We start from the raw sequence: 19,806 nt of genomic DNA on the forward strand, positions 1-19,806 counted from the left end.
AGACCAAGCTAAAGGAAGATACACTTTCATTCTTTTCTCTTCCACCAATAATTTAAAATTCAAAATAAATAAATCTATAATAAGAAATACAGAAATAAAAATTAAAAAGGAAAATTATTTTGGAGATTGAATCCCTTAGGGAAGATGTAAATAAATTGATGAATCATTATCTCTTTACCATATCCCCATCATTAGGACTTCAAACATGAATAGCTTACGAGCTTATGGGTACTAAAAAAAAAAAAAAAGGCAAAGAGAAAAATGTTAGGCTAGAAGATAATTATATTTAAACAATCCTATAATCCTATAATTTGAAATTTAGAAGATTTCGTTTTGTTTAGAAAGCAAACACTGTTTTGGTCAGACACATTGTACTGATACTACAGCATAGTTAAACCTTGGAGTCTTCTTTAAGGGTCAACATCTCTCCATTTTAAAAAGGGCTCTGTCTGGGGCTCCTGGGTGGCTCCAGCTCTTTATTTCGGCTCAGGTCATGATCTCAGGGCCGTGAGAGGGAGCCCCATGTGGGGCTCCACGCTGGGCATGGAGCCTGTTTAAGATTCTCCCCCCCCCCCCCGCCTCTCTCCCTCTCAAAAAAGGTGGGGGGGGCTCTGTTTTCTTTTGTGTGGAACTAAACTAGCCACTAACAGAGCAGGAGAAGAAAGATGGATGAAGATAACTTCTAGCACTAATAAGAATTGATCAGTTAGAATATATGGATAGAAGTCACATAGAGTATGTCAAGGCAATGCTCAGATTTTAACTCAACCAAATGATTAATCTCTAATGTGAAATAAATTTTGCTGTTAATTTTAGGGGGTACATTTGAAACTGCACTAGATAAACTTGTTATATAAGCAAAGCATTTCTCCTCTGTACTCTTCTTCAGCCTACACAGAGATAGGCCCAATTCCAAACCAGCTAAATCTGAATAGTCAAGGGGTGGTAACACCTAAGCAAGAGGAGAGAGAAAAGCATCTGTGGCTGATTTTGCTGACCTTTGGCAAAAGTCATAGACCTAGATACAGCCTCCACAGTGGTTTAATTAGTTTCCCTCAGGGTAGTAGTTCCCTAAGATTTTACGGTATATTTTATTTTTTATTTTTTAAAAGATTTTATTTATTTATTTGACAGAGCACAAGCAGGGGGAGCGGCAGGCAGGAGGAGAGGGAGAAGCAGACTCCCCGCTTAGCAGGGAGCCCGATGTGGGGCTCGATCCCAGGGCCCTGGGACCATGACCCAAGCTGAAGGCAGATACCCAACCAATTGAGCCACCCAGGCACCCCTTAGGGTATATTTTAAACGGCATGTATGTAAACAGCTACCCGAGGAAGCTAGTTAAAATGCAGAATCCTGAAGTCTGAGATGTGGCAATAAGAATTTAGTTTGTTTTTTTTTTTTTTTTTTTTTTAAGATTTTATTCATTTATTTGACAGAGGCAGCGAGATAGGGAACACAAGCAGGGGGAGTGGGAGAGGGAGAAGCAGGCTTCCTGCTGAGCAGGGAGCCTGATGCGGGGCTCAATCCTAGAATGCTGAGATCATGACCTGAGCCGAAGGCAGGCACTTAACGACTGAGCCACCCAGGCGCCCCAAGAATTTAGTATTTTGATAAACATTCCTGGCAGGTGATCTGAGCAGAACACTTTGAAAATGTGCTGGGTATTGCTTTTAGAAAGTTATTTGATAAAATTATCAATCAGGTGACCAAGTTAGTCTGATTTCACAGATCTCTAAAACCCTGATAACAAAAATGATCTCTTCACCACCTTAAATAATCCCTGTAATTCCATATTTAGATTTCCAAGACTTGTTGGCTAAAAAGCAACAACTTAAGCAGATTTTGGAAGCATTGATTGACAGAGATGATAAGCAGAAGTTTTTTTGATAATCCTACATATTAGGTACTTCTAGACTATGCTGCATCTTATGTCAAGATTACAAAATTGTATGTATATCTCTGTAACCAGTCTCTCAACTGTGTTTTGATTCTCTGCTACCTTTGTATAACTTTCTAAAATTCACTTTTGGTTTTACTTGGCAAATTTTCAAGATTTTAATCAAAACTCTGTTTTCACATCAAGAACAAGGCTTGTTACGGCACTCTATAATTGGAGTGCAGCAGAACACTGTCAAAATGAATGAGGTCTCTTTTAAAAAAAAAAATGTATTTATTCATTTGAGAGAGAGAGAGCACAAGCAGGGGGAGCAGCAGGCAGAGGGAGAAGCAGGCTCCCCGCTAAGCCGGGAGCCAAAAGCAGGGATTGATCCCAGGACTCTGGGATCATGACCTGAGCCCAAGGCGTCTAACCGACTGAGCCACCCAGGTGCCCCTGAATGAGGTCTCTTAGCCATATTTAACCCAAGAGTGAATACTGTGTGATTCTATTTGTATGAAGTAAAATACCGGGGAAAGTAATCTATGCTTCCCAGGAATCAGGATGATGTTTACCCTTGGAGGACGGTAGGGTGGTTAGTGACTGAAGGGGGCCTGAGGCAGGGCTTCTGTGGTGCTGGTGATATTCTGGGTCTTGATATGGGTGCTGGTTATACAGGTATGTTTCATTTGTGAAAATTCATTGAGCCATACACTTACGATTGTGTGTACTCTTGAACTTACGGAGTACTTCCGTGAAAAGCTACCCCCCAAAACAGACTAGCATGTAAATTCTACATTTTTAACTGGATCATTAAATTGCTTTACCTCAGTGTTGTTATTTGTATATATTAGGACTTAAGATTTCCTCATTTCCTCTTTTATAGTAGTTAGTAATATATTTTTCTGAAATTATAAAAATACTTATTTAATGATACTCTCAAGCATAATTTCTGAAAGAGGCTGTTGCTTTCATGAGAATTCTTGCTTATACCTCATTATGAAGGGATATCTATCTATCTATATATATATCTTTATCACTTAGAAAGTATTTTATCAAATTTCATATCCATCATCATTGATTGAGAATAGTCAATTTTGTGTTTTAGGAGCTGAAAAAAGATACCGTCTTCTCATAAAACAGCTTTTGAGGCAGACCAGTTGTTATCTTTATGATAGGTGGCCTCAGTTATGGCAAGGGTAAAAGGCTTAGTTAAGGAAAGACAAATAACAATTGGATAGAAAAGGACTCTGAATTATAAAATTCTTTGGATGTTAATCAGTTGCTTGGCTCATTGAGCTGCAATTTAACCCATATGGGGTGGAAACAGTCATTGCATACAGGTGTTGGATTTCATTAGACAAAAATGGACTGCTGATTTTGGAAATGCCACATAGCACTTTACCAGGTGGGATGAAAATTACAGATGGATAAGTTAAAGAGAATATTAATATTCCTTTATAACTTCTTAGAATTAAGATGACTTTATTATATCTTATGGAGGTATATTGAAGGAAAGACTATAGGCAGTAACTTAGCTTTCAAGAAGATTCATGTGAATTCTCACCTTTAATGCTATAAGTCTAACACATTTTTGATAAGCAAAAATACATTGTTAGCAAAAATTACAACTTGTACCACTAGTTAAATTTCAATGCCTACAAATAGAACGCAACAGGAATTTATTATAAATTTGATTTAGATGATTTTAGCAGTTTGGGGTGTGATTGTTTATGAACCCAAACATCCCTTTGAAAGAAACACAGAGAACTCGAAGGCACAGTTACACTGACCGTGTATTCAAGAAAGGATGACGGCACCCGGGAAACTGACACTCTCCTATGAAGGTGACAGATGCAGTGAGGTTTAGTCTACCTTTCTGGGTGGTTGTGGTTTAGAAATTACATACCTTGTTGCAGAGTTACTGTTTTCAAAGGTCAGGAATGGCAGGTGAAGGGGTCTCAGTTAGTTCCCTCCTGCTTCTCTCAAGCCTTTGAGGCCCCTTAGCACTTCAGGCTTGCTAATGGCTAACAGTGCAATGCTCTGCGTACTCTTATATGGTTTTTTACTCTTGTACATGTTTGCAGTCAACAGAGAGATGAACTTAATTAAAGAAAACAGAGAAGCCTGAGAAAACACTGCTGTTACTTAACTAAACCTCCCTGCTTTCAACTCATAATTACTTTACACTAATGAAAAATTGTAACATTTTAATGTTTTTGCTGAATATTTTGTGTTATTTCATCATTACTGTTGCTTTGATTTTACCCTTTTTATCTTTTAGATCCATGTGAAAGCTCATTTTGATTATGACCCCTCAGATGACCCTTATGTCCCATGTCGAGAATTAGGTCTATCTTTTCAAAAAGGGGATATACTTCATGTCATCAGTCAAGAAGATCCAAATTGGTGGCAAGCCTACAGGGAAGGGGACGAAGATAATCAGCCTCTAGCTGGGCTCGTTCCAGGTAAAAGACAATATAGTGGAACATATTTAAAAGAACATTTAAAATACAAGCCTTCACAGAGGAAAAAACTCACTTTTTTGTGTCTTTTTTAAAAAATGATGTAATTACTTTTGCATGCAGTTGGGTCTTTGTATTAATAAGATCACTGAAAGCCACAAATCCTCTGTTTTAAAACCCAACAGCTAAAAACAAATTCTGCCTATGCTCAGTTATATTTCAGAGAATGAGGAATGGGTTTCTTACATTAACTTTAGAGGATGATGCTATACCCTTGCTTCTTCACAGGAACAGACATGGGACATTCCTCTAGAAGCCCTGGAGTATTGAGTAGCCAGTATGTTCTACTTAGTGCTTGTACCAGATATCAGTTTGATATCTTCTCATCATGCCAGCCTTAGCCCATAAATATTTAGAACTAGAGTATATTGACTGACTATACTGAGTTTCTGAAAGATGTGTCAAGGAGATTTGGGTGATATCATTTGTAAGTCTTTTTATAGGACAAATAAATGGATCCACCTTAGTTTGAGTTAGATGATGGCTTTAAGTGTTAGAAGATTTAAGAGGTCATGTTGTCCACCTCCCTGCATATTGTCCACCTCCCTGCCATTACAACAGTCTACATATGTATGTACTATAAAAATGTGCCATAGAAGTACATGACTATACTGTTTTTAAAATTTTAATATGTATACTGATCAAAATCATTGTTCCTTATTTTTTTTCTGAATCTGTCAAAATCAGATACTTACCTAAAAAAGTTTTTTTACTTATTTTTAAATTTTAATGCTCTTAAAATTTCCCCTCTCATTATAGTTATTTGTTTTTACTAGGAATGCAATCTGTATAGCTCCTAAAGATAACCTGGTTATCTTTAATACTTCTTATGTGTACCAAACTCAGTATTGTTTTTGCTTGTGCTCTTATGAAATGCACTAAGTTCTACAGATTATCCCAACATATATGGAATTTGCTTATTGATTTCAAAGAATCCTTGGCTCGAAACAAAAAGAACTGATATAAAAATTTTAAAAGTAGAATTCTAATCCAGATTTTCTAAGTAAAACCACTTTTATCCTCCAGAAAAAATACATTTGATTTTAAGGTAGATGTCTGAAAAGAAGATGAATATCAAAAACTTTGAAAGCCTCCTATATTAAAATCTTAATTCTGAGAGGAAAAATTTTTGTGTTTTTCACTTATTTATATCATTGGTAGCTTAATGGAAATAAAAAAATCATTAAAACATACACATACATACGAAGAAAAAGGGATTGAGTGGTATCATAAAATCAGAAAGTGATGAATGTTCACGTATTTTTTTGTAAAGTTAACTCCTGGAATTAATTTGTTCGATTTGAGGTAATTCTAAATGATCCAGAAGCAGGATCCAGCATAGTACTTGCCACATAGTAAGTGCACAGTGGAAAGCTTTGTAAAAATTGAACTATTACATTTTCTAACACTAGTTTATTACTTTTCTAATAGATGATATATACGTGTCTTAGGATTGGTTGATAGTGAGGTTGAAACTTAGTACTTTAAACATTTGGAGGCTTATAAACATAGCTGACATACTCTCATATGGTGGCAGAAAGATTTAAAGGGGAATGTAAGTGAAGAATTACTTCTGGTATTTTCCCCTTGATTAAAAAACAAAAAACTTACATTCTTTTGTCTTAACCTTTACTCTTTTCTTTCTGCTGTTAAGGGAAAAGCTTTCAGCAGCAAAGGGAAGCCATGAAGCAAACCATAGAAGAAGACAAGGAGCCAGAAAAATCAGGTTGGACACTTATTTTGTCATTAATGAAAGGTTTCTTGGGTCTCCATCTGGAACTGTGTTTAAATTTACATATCAGGGAGTGCCTGGGTGGCTCAGTCGCTTAGGTAGGCAACTCTTGATTTCAGCTTAGGTCATGATCTCAGGGTCGTGGGATCGAGCCCCGCATTGGGCTTCTCACTCACTGGGGAGTCTGCTTGAAGATTCTCTCTTTCTTTCTGCCCCTCTCCTTACTCGTGCTGGCTCGCTCTCTCTCAAATAAATTCTTTTAAAAAATTTACGTATCAGAATTGTCAAAAAAGATATATTCATGGTAAGAGAGGCAAATGATTATCTTAGAACTCTAAAGAAAGGACAGGATTTAAGTATTAAAGGTCATCTGTAATGTGAGACTAATGGAAAATTATAACTATTTCCTTGAAAAATAGTTCTGCACAACAATATGATATGTGTTTATAAATTTAAATGGAAAACTGTGTGAGTTCTTCAATTTGAAATATGTAGCTTTGTTCAAGGAAACAAGTACCACGTTTACAGTTATGCTTTTAATTGTTCAACAGGAAAACTATGGTGTGCAAAGAAGAATAAAAAGAAGAGGAAAAAGGTTTTATATAATGCCAATAAAAATGATGGTGAGTTCAAGCACCTGAATGGCTCGGTCAGTTGGGCATCCAACTCTTGATTTCGGCTCAGGTCATGATATCAGGGTTGTGAGATTGAGCCCCGAGTTGGGCGCCACACTGGGCGTGGAGCCTGCTTAAGATTCTCTCTCTCCCTCTCCCTCTGCTCCTCTCCTCCCCCCCCGCCCCCGCCAAAATGATAGTGGGTTCTCTTAGATATAGCTGGATTTATATCTGAAAGAGGTCTGTATCTAACACTTGAAAGAAATTAAACTACTATTTTTAGGGAATCATATTTCTAGTCCTGTTTTGCTTCTTAATGTAACGTTAATGTAACATGCTTACGAAAGTCATTTCACAGAAATTATTTTCTTTTGGAATTCTATGAATAATGCAGTGTTTTGAATTTAGAGAAAAACTGGCATAAACATTAAAGTACAGTTAAGCATTATATAGTGTTATATTGATTTTTCCTTAAATTCTTTGTGAAATTAATACATGCCTGTAACAAAATCTAACAATATAGTTTAAGTAAAAATGAGTATTTTATCTACAATAACTCGTATCACTGAGGCAACCCATTCGACAGAACCTGCTACCTGCTGACTGAGTCAGGTGCATAGAGTTTTTTGTTTTATTACTAAAATTTAAAAAATTTTTAAGTGTAGTGTTTCTTCATATCAAAGATAACACAGGGCTTGTATTCCCAAGTGACAGCAGTCTGCTGGACCTGAGTGATTACTGTTGTCTCTCTGTCAGGCACCTACTATCTTAGTTCAACAGTTTCCACCACATCCAGTTTTTATAAACTCAACCTGATTTTACTGCTTTTCATTACTTTCTTGGTTGGTCCTTATGTGCATTAGAATTTGCCTACCCCTGCTTTGGTTCTTGTCAGAAAGAACCCAAATAAATAAAGCAAAGGCACTCCTTAACTTCTTACACAATTTATAAGGCTTATTCTGTGAGTGCCTTCGGATATTTTTTTTAGGCAGCTTAAATTAAACATGAAAATAAAATGTTACAGATTATTGAAAAATCCCATTTAAAACTAAATCTGAGATTCGATATACTTTGTTTCCAAAATAAACATCCTTAATACTAATTGAAACATTGCATAGCTAAGATTTATTGAATTTTTCATCCTTTCCTCTGTATTTGGGTAAGTGATTAGTATCTGTTTCTTCATCCTTTGAAATACACTAAATTGGTTCTGCTCTAATAGTTATTATACTATAGAAAACCTGCAAATCTGAAGCTTACAGATGTATAACTAAGTCTTTATAAATAAAAATACTGCCACAATCTGTACAGGTTACAAGAAAGAACTCTGATTTTTCAGAGGGCAAAGCATTTTGGGAAGGGCAGGAATTATATTTCTATTCATAATGGTGTCATCATAATATTTTTTATTAATAATAACTATCATTTATAGTAACCATTCTCTTCCAGGGGCAGTAACTATATGCTTTAGATACCTTCATCCATTTAGGTCTCACAATAAATTCCTTGAGATTATAGATTAATAAATTGAAGGTCAGATATTAAAGATCTGCTTAAGTTCTTAAAGCTAATATAGAGCTAGAATTTAGACAAATACAGTTTGAGTTCCTACTCTGTGCTCTGTGCTAAGCACTGGCAAGACTAAGATGATTGCCTGCCCCCGTGGAACTTACAGCTGAGTGTGACTATACATCTGGAGCTCTTTCCTAGTCAGGGGAAGTAATATGAGTGGGAAGATGGCAGGCTGCTCGTTGTCTGCCTTTGTTTCTTACCACTCGACAGCTCTGATTTCACCTGGATTATGGGCTTTTTCAGGAAGGTTATTCCACCTACCACAACTTAAACTTCTTGAATCATGACCTCGGGTTAGTATTAGTATTCCAAGTTCAGATAGCACAAACTGTTTTCAGGTTCTATAACCACGGAAAAGTGTTCGTACTTTCTCTGATAAACACTAGTGTGTAGCTACTATTTTAAATATTGTCTATGCCAGGTATTGTGCTTAGCATATATACTGTGTCTGATCCTTAAACCAACCCTCTAAGTGTAGTATTAGAATCCCCGTTTTACAAAAATGACAGACCATATTCTCATTACTTCATCCCCTGGTGCCCCACCCTCTCTCAAAGTATGGGCTGCAAACTAGCTATTTTACAGTAAAAGCAGTACAAGTAGATTTGTTGTATTAAAACATTCAAACTATGAAAAAAGAGAAGCAATAAACACTTCTAGAAGGATTAATATATTGTCTGATTTATTTTCATAGTATTGGGAAGTATATATTGACATTGGAAAATATTCATATAATCCTTCCCAGTTATTACTTATCTTGATCCAAAAAGTTAAACATTTTTAATAATAAATTGTGTTTCTTTCCAATTATTTTAGAAGATCTGTATCTTTATTACATGATAATAATTCTATCTGAAGGGCTTAACTTTTTCTTTTTCAAAGATTATGACAATGAAGAGATCTTAACTTATGAGGAAATGTCACTGTATCATCAGCCAGCAAATAGGAAAAGACCTATCATTTTGATTGGTCCGCAGAACTGTGGCCAGAATGAATTGCGTCAGAGGCTCATGAACAAAGAAAAAGACCGCTTTGCATCTGCAGTTCCTCGTAAGTTTGGATGCATTCCCATTTTCCTGTGCTTTTCAGTTTACCTAACTGGACCTAACTGGAGAGAAATTTTTCATCCAATTCATGAAAACAGTTTTGCCCAGGAAAGAGAAACTTTGCTTTAATAAAATCTTTTGAGAATTTGTAACTCAAGGTAGTCATTACTGAGAAACTTCAGTTTTTCCTGTGGTACTAATTATTTTCTAAATGAATTTCAATTTGGGCTTCTTAAAATTCCCTGTTCAATATAGAATCAGTTCCTGATTTTTTAAACTGATGCAGAAAATAGAAATTTAGACCTAATCTCTGAACACAGAAGTTCTGTTTAGATTATATAATACCTGGGGGGGTGGGAGGGTTAAAAAAAAACCTCGTGGAAATAAACTTTAGGAAAAGATGAGTGGCAGTGTTTTAAATGTGAGAAGTAATTTAAAGTTAAGCATAAAATGTGTTAAGGCAATTAAATATAACTATTAAGATACTAAAACCACATTTTTGTTCATTTCTCAGTCTAGAAATAAAATCAATCAGTATTAAACACATGGGCTCATAAGATTTCCTCAGTTCATCTTTTTACATTTTGTCTGTATTACAAAATTGAAAATTTCCCTGACTAGCAGAATTATCCCCCCAGCTTACTCTGATCCATGCCAGTTAATTTTACCTCATTTTGTTTGCCTAGATACAACTCGGAGTAGGCGAGACCACGAAGTAGCTGGTAGAGATTACCACTTCGTTTCACGGCAAGCATTTGAGGCAGACATAGCAGCTGGAAAGTTCATTGAACATGGTGAATTTGAGAAAAATCTGTATGGAACCAGCATAGATTCAGTACGGCAAGTGATCAACTCTGGCAAAATATGTCTTTTAAGTCTTCGTACCCAGGTAAATAAAGTTCGCATACATTTCTTTCCCCACTGATCCTCTGTGTTTTAGTGGACAAAAGAGCTCAGTCTCTATTTCAATTATAAACACCTGATTTAAGAAAAGTATAATTATTTTTACTAAATGTTACCTTCAGAATTCCTTATATTACTTGGGCTAACATATTTATCAAAGAACTTGGAGCCGTTAAGCACGTTGTCTTAATAATGTTTTTAGATAGAAAACATGTTCCTGTAATCCCTGTTTGGTAGAGTGCTTCGGTTTAGGAACACACAGTCACACAATGGCAAAGGCAGGCTCAAAACCAGTCCCCTAATTGAAACAGTCTGCTTTTTCTTGGGTGTACTTTTCCAGAACTTCTTTTTGTATGTGTGTGGAGTTTCTCTTTTTATTCTGGTTGCGTTTAGACCCTGGCACATGGTAAAATTACTGCTTATTTCTCTTTCCTCCAAAATGGATTTTGAATGTGGTTACTTATAATCTTTATGTGATCTTATTAGAAGATATTTTAGCATCACAGTTGTAGACTTCCAGGGTCATTCATTTTTATTTCATTATATAAACAGGGCAAGCTAATTTGTGCGTGTGTGTGTTCCAGGTACACAATATATTCTTACAGTGAATGGTAGGATCTGGAAATACTGTGAATTGTTTGTTACAAAGATGTTTGGAAACACTAACAGACGATATTCTTTTTTTTAAATGATATTATTCCAAGTATATTATTGGGAAGTAGTTAAATAATGAAAATTACTGTAAATATCCAAAAATATCTTTTTTTTTTTTAATAGTCCTTGAAGACTCTCCGGAATTCAGACTTGAAACCATATATTATCTTCATTGCACCTCCTTCACAAGAAAGACTTCGAGCGTTGTTGGCAAAGGAGGGCAAGAATCCAAAGGTAAAGTTATAGCGTTGTACTGTTTCATTGAAAGTTAACATGAAACAGTCATGACCTAACATGTCACAGTGCTTAAAAGCTATATCAGCTTGAGCTTTCAAACTGATTATTCTTCCTGCCATATCACTTTTCCCAAAATTACTGTTGTTGCCTCTGGCTGGACTGTGGCAGCTCTCCAAAGCAGGGGCCTTCTCTTTTTCTCCACACATTCCCTGTTGCTGCCCCAAATGTATGGTTACCTTTGGCATTCCTTAAAACATCCTTAATCTTCTTCACATGCATCTGTGTTATTTCCAACAGGAATTATATAACCCCCTGCCCTCTACCCCCAAGAAAAAAGTTCTCCACAGATTCTTAGGAATTACCCACTTTTCTCTGCAGATATTCTGCATATGTGGGGGGCCAGAGTTGGGTGCTCTTGCTTTTCTCTGATTGAAATTTATGTTCTGTTTGTCCTCTCCCTTTGGTCTTCTCACATGATCTGAAATGGTAAATTTTTTAAAATTATTTGAGATGCTGGACATGGTTGAGGGTGGTTCACATTTTACTAAACATTAATAATAAAGTTACATTAATGTGTTAATCTGAAAGCATTGACTTTAAATGTGTGAAATGAAAACTGTCAAGTGACTTAATATATCAAAGTAACAAATACTTTTCCTTGTTTTTTGCTCATTTCTTAAATACTTCCGTTTTACAGAGGAATCATTCAGTTCTCCTTATTTCATTTTCTCTCTCTAAATCTCCTTAAAAGCTGTAAATACACATCGTAACACTCTTCTTTGTAAGATCCTTAAAAGTCATTAAAAACATAATATCACTCCTTTCCCATGATTCTTGACTGTACACCATTGCCACCAACCCTCTTTCTTCCTCCCCAAAATCTTTTTCCATTCTCAGTCTACTTATATTTCTTATTCAATCTAAATGTGAAGGTTGTATTTTTCAGTGTCTTAGGCTATAGACAGTCAAGAATTTTCCCATCCTACATGATGAGCGTAATTCTGGTTGCTTTGTTTAGTCTAACTAGGTCAGCTGGTTAAAGGAGCATTCACCCCTTTTCCATGTTTGCAACACAATCGTAAGTTCATAAATTAGTGGAGTCAGAGAATCTGCTGTTCTTAGCACTTGGGATGCCAAAAAAAAAAAAAAATGAGACATGGTCACTGGCTGTTTTTGAGGGGGATTACAATAAAGAAAACAAAACTAATACTCTGTGAAACTCAGCGCCCAGTAACTACTTTGGTAGACAGAAATACCATGTTTGTTTAAGGAAAAGGATGGACCACAGTAGACTTCCTCCTATTTGTTCAGCCTAATTTTTCTGTTTTCTAATATGCACACTTACTTTTTGCTATGTTTTTCTTCTCCAAGGATTCAGTATCATGCAAGGGCTATATACCATTCCAAAGCATGTTAGGCAACTTTCTTTGGGTTGGTGGTCTCAGGTAGGGTTCTCATGGGATTATTTATCCTAGTACTTATTTTGAATTAGCCATCCCAAATTGAGTAAGGTCTAGAAAGATACCAGTTATACATATTTTTAAAGGAAGAACTTAATCAGTACCAAAACGTTTTAACACTTTACAGTATGCTTGATTTTCTAATGAAGCATAATTTTTAAAAATTAACTTCATTGAAATTATTTTATATACAATAAAATGCATGCGTTTTATTTGTATAATTCAGTGGGTTTTGGCAAAATGTGTACCTGTGTCCCTGCCATGCCAGTTGACATTTAGAACATTTTTGTCACTCTAGAAAATTCTCTCGTGCTTCTTTCGAGTTAATACCCCTCCATTCTTCCCTAGGCAGCCACTAACTTGCTTTCTGTCACCATAGATTTATTTTGTCTGTTCTAGAAGTTCATATAAATGGAACCAGAGCGTTTAAGTTTGCATCTGGCTTTTGATCAGCATAATGTTTGAGATTCATCAGTGTTGCGTCTAACAGTAGTTCCTACCTTCGTATTGCTGAGTGGTATACCATGAGCTAAATATATCACACTATATTCATCAGTTAAAAATTATTTGGGTTGTTTCCAATTTTGAGCTGGTGTGATTAAAGTAGCTCTAAACATTCATAATCTTTTGGTGGACATCTATGTTTTTGTTTCTCTTGAATTGCTGGATCAAATGGTAAGTGTATATTTTAACTGTATAAAGCTGCCAAACTGTTTTAAATCAGTTTGCTTCCATTTGTTCCCATTTTGGTGCTTTTGTTGGTTTGTTAACAATTTTTGCCATTCTAGTAAGTGCGAAGTGTTATCATTAAGGTTTTCATTTGCATTTGCCTAATGACTAATGATAGTGTCTTTTCATGTAGTTATTTAGACATATTCTTTTGTGAAATGTTTTTTTTTTTTTTAATTGGGTTGTTTTCTTACGGAGTTGTAAAAATTCTTATATATACTGGATATTTAACTATTTTCTCAAAATTTATCTTTTTTAATGTTTTGAAGATCAGAAGTGTTTAATTTTAAAGAAGCATACTCTATTTTTCTTACAGTTAATGATTTTTGTGTACAGTCTAAAATAATTTGCGTGCTCCAAGTTAAAGATTTTTTTTTTTTTCCCAAGTTAAAGATTTTATCCCATGTTTTCTTATAAAACTTTTCTTGTGTTAGCTTTTACTTTTAGGTCTGTAATCTTTCAAACTAATCTTTGTTTCATTGTGAAGTAAGGGTGGTGGTTGGTTTGGTGTCTTTTGTTTTTGTTTTGTTTTTTAACACATGGATAGTCTGTTCCTCTAGCATCATTTCTTGAAAAAGACGATCCGTTTTCCCACTGAATTACATTGGCACCTTTTTAAAAAAATGACCTGGCCAAATATATAGCAGGATGCAGGGTGGGGATTATTTCTGGACTCTATCCTGTATTTATGGTAATATCACAGTCTTGATTACTGCAGCTATAATATTACAGGTCTCAAAAAGTCATTTTAAAAAGGCATGAAGTACTCATACATGGTTACAACATGGATCAACCTTGCAAATGCTGTAAGTGAAAGAAGCCAGTCACAAAAGACCATATATTGTATGATTTCATTTTATGGGATGTCTGGAATAGGCAAATCTATAGGGACCTAAAGTAGATTAGTGGTTCCCTGGGGCTGGGGATTGGGAGAAAATAGGGAGTGGCTGCCTTTCAAAAACGTTTCAGCCTTATTTTATGACACAGCATCAGTTCTATCTGGGTGCATGTTCCGTGCACACCTGTTAAGAGTGTATAGAGGGTGGTGTATCTTATTGCCTTTTTATTCCACTTATGTTTCCTCTCCTTTGGTATTTCCAGTAGTGCTTTTTATCACTCATACAGAAGTGTTGAACAAAAACAAGTCCTCAATTTTAACTCCGTGAAATTGTGCTAATCAGGAAAGGGATGGTGTTCCTCACTGGATGCAGAATGTAAATAATCAGTTAATCTGATTGTACTCTGAATCTCTCTGCTAGAATGGGGGCCTGAGAGTGGTAAACTGACAGTATGAACTGTTACAACAGTCAATTTTGACTATTGGCCAATTTTTTCAGTCCAAAACTTTTTGAGCAAAAACATTTTATTTCATCTTAGTCATGAATTATAATTTTGAAAAATAAAACCTAAATTAAAAGAAAGTAAATGGTACAAGTCATTTTGGCAAAAGACAAAATAATGCCTTAAATTTGAAAAAGAAAAACTAGGTGGATTGGTTATTTATGTGAATCTATGTGAGATGTAGGGCTTTTACTTTTCAACTCTAGCACCACAAAGTTTAGGTTCTGTTTTGACTTCTGGAATGTTCTTTCAATAATCTTGAGATTTGAGTAGACCTAAGTTTTAGCAAGAATGTTAGTGTGTTTAGTTATAATGGTGTAATGGAGTCCCCTAGGAAACAAAGGATTCTGTGTATCACAGCCAGATGCACAACATTCCAGAATGAAAATTAGCCACACAAGAAACTGCCTCAGGACAAGCTGGAGCTGTCATATTTTTAGTATGTTTTCCTGTTACAGAAGTTCAACCAGTTGAATAAGTTGTTTTGTGTTGTGCGTCCAATACAGTACTGGTGTGTGACTTTTATATCTGAGATATTTGGACTTGAGTTAGTTCTCTTCATTGATGGGTGATTTGGGGGCAGTTTTATTTTCTTGAACACATGTGCCTGGTATCAGAGGGTTCTGCGTCAGTTTCACACCCTGCCTTACCACCTGCTCGTCTATTACGTGAAACAGCCGTTTCCTTTACCCAGTGTTTTAAAGTAGCCTGCTCTGTATCATTTCCCAAACTCTTTTTAGGATACTTTTTTGCATCTTTAAAGACCTCCTTCATGTACTGAAAACAGAGAAGCAGTTTAAGCCAAGTAATTCCCCCAGAATATTAGATTATTAAATCTTGGGTTGACCAGCAGCATTTTCATAGAAAGATACCCATTCTATTGATCCTTTTCTTTTCCCATAATGTTTACCCTAACTCTGCAGTAGAGCTAAAGGTCAGCGGATCTTTATAAAGCCAAGAGTAGATGACATTTTGGGTCCTGCTAACTTTGCTTCAAACTGAAAGGCTCACTCTGTATTACAAAAGATGTTATTTTTTAGGGAAAGGTTATGATGCTCTGAAATGCTTGAAAACAAATGTTTGTAGGGAATTCTAAGTAAGTCTTTGCTTTTGAAGCCTCTAGTGAGTAAAACAAATAGATGAAAACCTGAGTAGCAGTATACACAGGTTATATTGAGTCCCAGGTGATTCAGTAGGAGTCCTGAAGACGCCAGAGCAAAGGAAATCACTGAGACCATGACAGGGTTGAGGAGGAGCTCCTGAAGTGGCATATTTTGAGAGCAAGCAATATAAGGACATGTTTTTTGTTCTCAGTCCTCTCTGACTCACTGTATATTTTGGTAAGGAATGGAATTAACTGTTTTTGTCTTCTCTTGACAGCCTGAAGAGTTGAGAGAAATCATTGAGAAGACTAGAGAGATGGAGCAGAACAATGGCCACTACTTTGACACAGCAATTGTGAATTCAGACCTTGATAAAGCCTATCAGGAATTGCTTAGGTTAATTAACAAACTTGATACTGAACCTCAATGGGTGCCGTCCACTTGGCTGAGGTGAGGGGGACATCCATTCTGTGGTATGATTGGACTTGATCTGGCAAACTGCCACTAGGAAGAGAGCCCTGATACTTCAGCAAGACCCTGAGGTGGCAGGCCAAATAAGCTGTAGACCTGTTCTTTGATCTCGAACTAGTGAGAAAATCCCCTTAGGCAATTTGTGCATAGCAGTCTTTTCTCTGGACGTGGCTTTAGAGGTTCTTGCCTCCTCTGGGGATTCTAAATGGAAGCTTTCAACAGGCCATTTCCATTTTATCCATGTAAAAACCTTTTAATTCTGTTTCACCTAACTAAATCTTTCCTGCCTTGTCCTATTTCCATGAAAAACTTGTCTGTATGTACACAACGGTCCGTGTCTCACACAGTTATAAATATTGATGCTTATTTAACAGTTAACTTAAAGGACTTCATTGGGGGGGGGGGGACTGTGATTCTGTGTACTGGGCAGGACAGTATTTGGTTAGAAAGCTGGTTTTGTCATCAGAAGTATTTTCCTAAAATGTAAATTTAAAAAAAACAAAAACGGTGCCACTTTGGTCTCAAGCTACTCTGTTAGGCTTGAATTCATTTGTGTGTCTTAATTCTAAAACATTCCGTTAGAAAGACCAGTTCTTTAGCTCAGACTTTGTGGATCAGATTTCACAGCACACTCAACTGATTCTGGATCTAAAATATATACAGCATATGCTGATCTTTTTGATTTTCTGAAGTTTTTGCTTAAATTGTCACAAGTGATTCTTATAACCTTGCTTCCTTTCTTTGATCTGCATAGTACAATAGAATGTATAAGTTACACTTTTATGAATGGCAGATGGTCATATAAACTTTTTCCTCATGATGCAAATCGTTCTTCATACGTGAGAGGATATAGCACATTTGACAGTTTTGCATTTTTATATATGAGTACAGTATAATTTCATGACTGTGCCATATAAAACTGGAATTCTGGATGAATATAGCTGCTGTACTGTATATTAATATTTAATAGGTTGACAAATGGTCATTGATAACACTCATTCAGCATTGGAATAAAATTATATCCAAGGGGAAATACTGTTAACAATTGACTTTGAGATCACAAGGAAAGGATGACCTGAAAGTCATTTGAACGTTATAGGAAAAGAACATGGGTTGTTTTTATCCTATCATCAAGTTCTGCCTCTTATGACCAGAATGCAATGGCTTGCTAAATCATAAATGGTTTAAGCTAATGGGATTTTCATACTGTCTATAGAGCTGTAGCTTTAAAATTCAACTTCTGTAACTGGCATGGAAAGTTAATTTGTAGTCTTTTCAAGCCTTTAGGGATGGTGTGATGTGTGTCAAATGACCTCAAATGTGAATGTCTTGATTTCATTTTTATGACTTCAGCTACAGCATTTCCTGTTCCCAAAGCTAAACACTGGAATAACACGGAGTTGTCACTTAATTTAACATAAGCGATTGTTTTTAATGAGTAGTTTGTCTTGTTGTTGTGTATATTTGATTTCTGTGTAATTTTACTTGAACAAATGTAGATAGTTTATGTTGCCTTTTCTGTTCAAATCTGCATGGCCTTGAAGTTGGCTGCAATGTGTCTTATCTGGAAATACTTTCAAGTATTTCTTCCTTAGGAAGAAAGTAACATTTCTGGGTCAAGGGAAGGAACGCCATACTGTCTTTTCAGATCTGAAACACTCCAGTTTAGGACAGAGAAATCCAAGGAATATTAACACAATCTTTTTAGTTTTCCAGTTTACTTTCTCTTAAGGAATGAAAGGTAGTCTATGGTAGACAATGGAGTTTTATGAGCTGCTTTTTCATAGCTGACAAGATCTAAAAGGTTTTCAGCCCTAAGATCTAAAAGGTTGGCAGTTTAAGTAGCTGTTTTGCCAGTTCCTGAGTTAGCCTGCAGACTGCAGAGCCACACTAGAGCACCCATGTGCTTTCACAAGCGAATCCACTACCAAGGCACATGCCATGTCATAGTATACTCTTAGCTGACAAGAGAGATTTGAGGGTCAAGTCCTGTAGTTCTCTTTATCCGCAATGGAAGGAGGATAGAAATGTTTATGTCCCAAACTTTTCTCAGCCTGACATGGATGTGTTGATATTCAACACAGTCCCTAAACAAAGTGAAAACTTAATTGTTGACTTCCTTAAAAAAAAGAAAAAAAAGCGTTGCTATACACCCAGTTGTCCAGCGGGTCCTGCCAGTTCCATTTCCTGTCCTTTGTGGTTCTGACTGGAGACCCATTCGGGGATAGGTCTTACCCACTTATAAGAATGACAGCAATAGCTAATAAAATGCACGTTAGTTCAACTAAGGAAATACCTTCCTTTGCTAAATCTTCATAAGGCAGAACAAATGGAAAAGGATAGTATTCAGAGATTAATCCAGATTTGCTTTATGTGAAAAATGTAATATCTGGATTTTCTTTTTCCTTTTTTCATGGCCTAAGGAATAAGTATTGATAAGGAATAATTTGAATGTAATTTTGTGAATGTGTATGGAAACTATAAACCAGGGATTTAGCCTTAATAAAAGGTAACCTTTGACATCTATTGTTAATCCTTTGTACTCTTACCTTGTATCTGCACTCTTATTTTGAGTTGTCATACTGCACACTGTATTGTAAAAACAAAGTAAAATTATATTTCAAATAAAACCATTGAGTACGTTCTGTGTTTATGTCCTCTGCTATTCAAGATTTTGACTCACCTAACCACTCGGTCTGCAAGTTTTTGCCAGAAATAAGTCCACTGGAACTTCCGCATGAAACATAAAATACCTTTTAATTTCTTCTTCATGGTGGGGAAGTGCCCCCTATTGCCACAGATGTAGGTTCTGTTTCCTTGTTTTAAAAAAATTTTATTAAAGATAGCTTAACACTGTGAACGTAAACATTTTCTAGGGAAAAAAGTGTATGTAATACTTGGGCAAATTCCACTTATATGCAGCCAAGGATGTGAGGGGACAAAGGCTAGGATGTGAGTAGACAAACACATAACATTCACTTTTCTACTGTACCACTCTAGCTCTCCCGAAGGAGGCAATCATACCAACAAAAAGTGTCACACACACATACACACCTGCTACCCATCTGGCTTTCTATTCCTGATCATTCCCTTCCCCTATGGATCACGTCACCCACACAAATTTGGTTCACTATTTTCTTCTGATTTCTAGTTAACAATATGCTAAAACAATAAAATCATCTGCAGTTTTGAAGGGAGTTTAGCCAAGGCCAATAAAAAAGAGCTTTAAGAAGCCACAGGGGAAATCTAGGTGCTTCTCTGGCCTCAGCGGGTGAAGGTGAACACTGAATTTACCTAAGTGAAAAACCACTAAGTAACCCTGGACTCTCATACCCTTCGAGCTATTTTTTGCCTCCTACAGAGGCAGTACATACTGCTTAAGAACCAAGGCCTGCATCCCAGCTCTGCTTCTGACCTGACAAAGCCTCAGCTTCCTCATCTGTAAAATGGAGAGAACACTATTTACACCTCACTCTGGTGTTGGGAGAATTAAACGTTAAGCCTTGAAAATTGGAAAACCAAGTGAATTCCTATGTTACCTAT

At 36.1% G+C, this 19,806-nt stretch overlaps 1 protein-coding gene across 13 annotated transcripts in view; it reads left to right on the plus strand.

Moving 5' to 3' along the window:
• The window catches only part of PALS1 (protein associated with LIN7 1, MAGUK p55 family member), a 73,614-nt gene extending 54,706 nt beyond the window's left edge, over window positions 1–18,908 (plus strand). For all 13 annotated transcript variants that reach the window (XM_045810505.2, XM_045810509.2, XM_087856034.1 and 10 more), the window contains 7 exons: window positions 4,161–4,344; window positions 6,056–6,127; window positions 6,685–6,756; window positions 9,202–9,369; window positions 10,052–10,254; window positions 11,046–11,156; window positions 16,070–18,908. In XM_045810505.2, the coding sequence (XP_045666461.1) occupies window positions 4,161–4,344; window positions 6,056–6,127; window positions 6,685–6,756; window positions 9,202–9,369; window positions 10,052–10,254; window positions 11,046–11,156; window positions 16,070–16,246 (987 nt within the window). In that variant the 3' untranslated portion in view covers window positions 16,247–18,908. The remainder of the gene's footprint in view (window positions 1–4,160; window positions 4,345–6,055; window positions 6,128–6,684; window positions 6,757–9,201; window positions 9,370–10,051; window positions 10,255–11,045; window positions 11,157–16,069) is intronic.
• The last annotated feature ends 898 nt before the right edge of the window (window positions 18,909–19,806 follow it).

The sequence above is a fragment of the Ursus americanus genome, chromosome 26 (assembly GCF_024610735.1).
Source record: "Ursus americanus isolate L20-20 chromosome 26, mUrsAme1.1.p, whole genome shotgun sequence".
Taxonomy (NCBI): Eukaryota; Metazoa; Chordata; class Mammalia; order Carnivora; family Ursidae; genus Ursus; species Ursus americanus.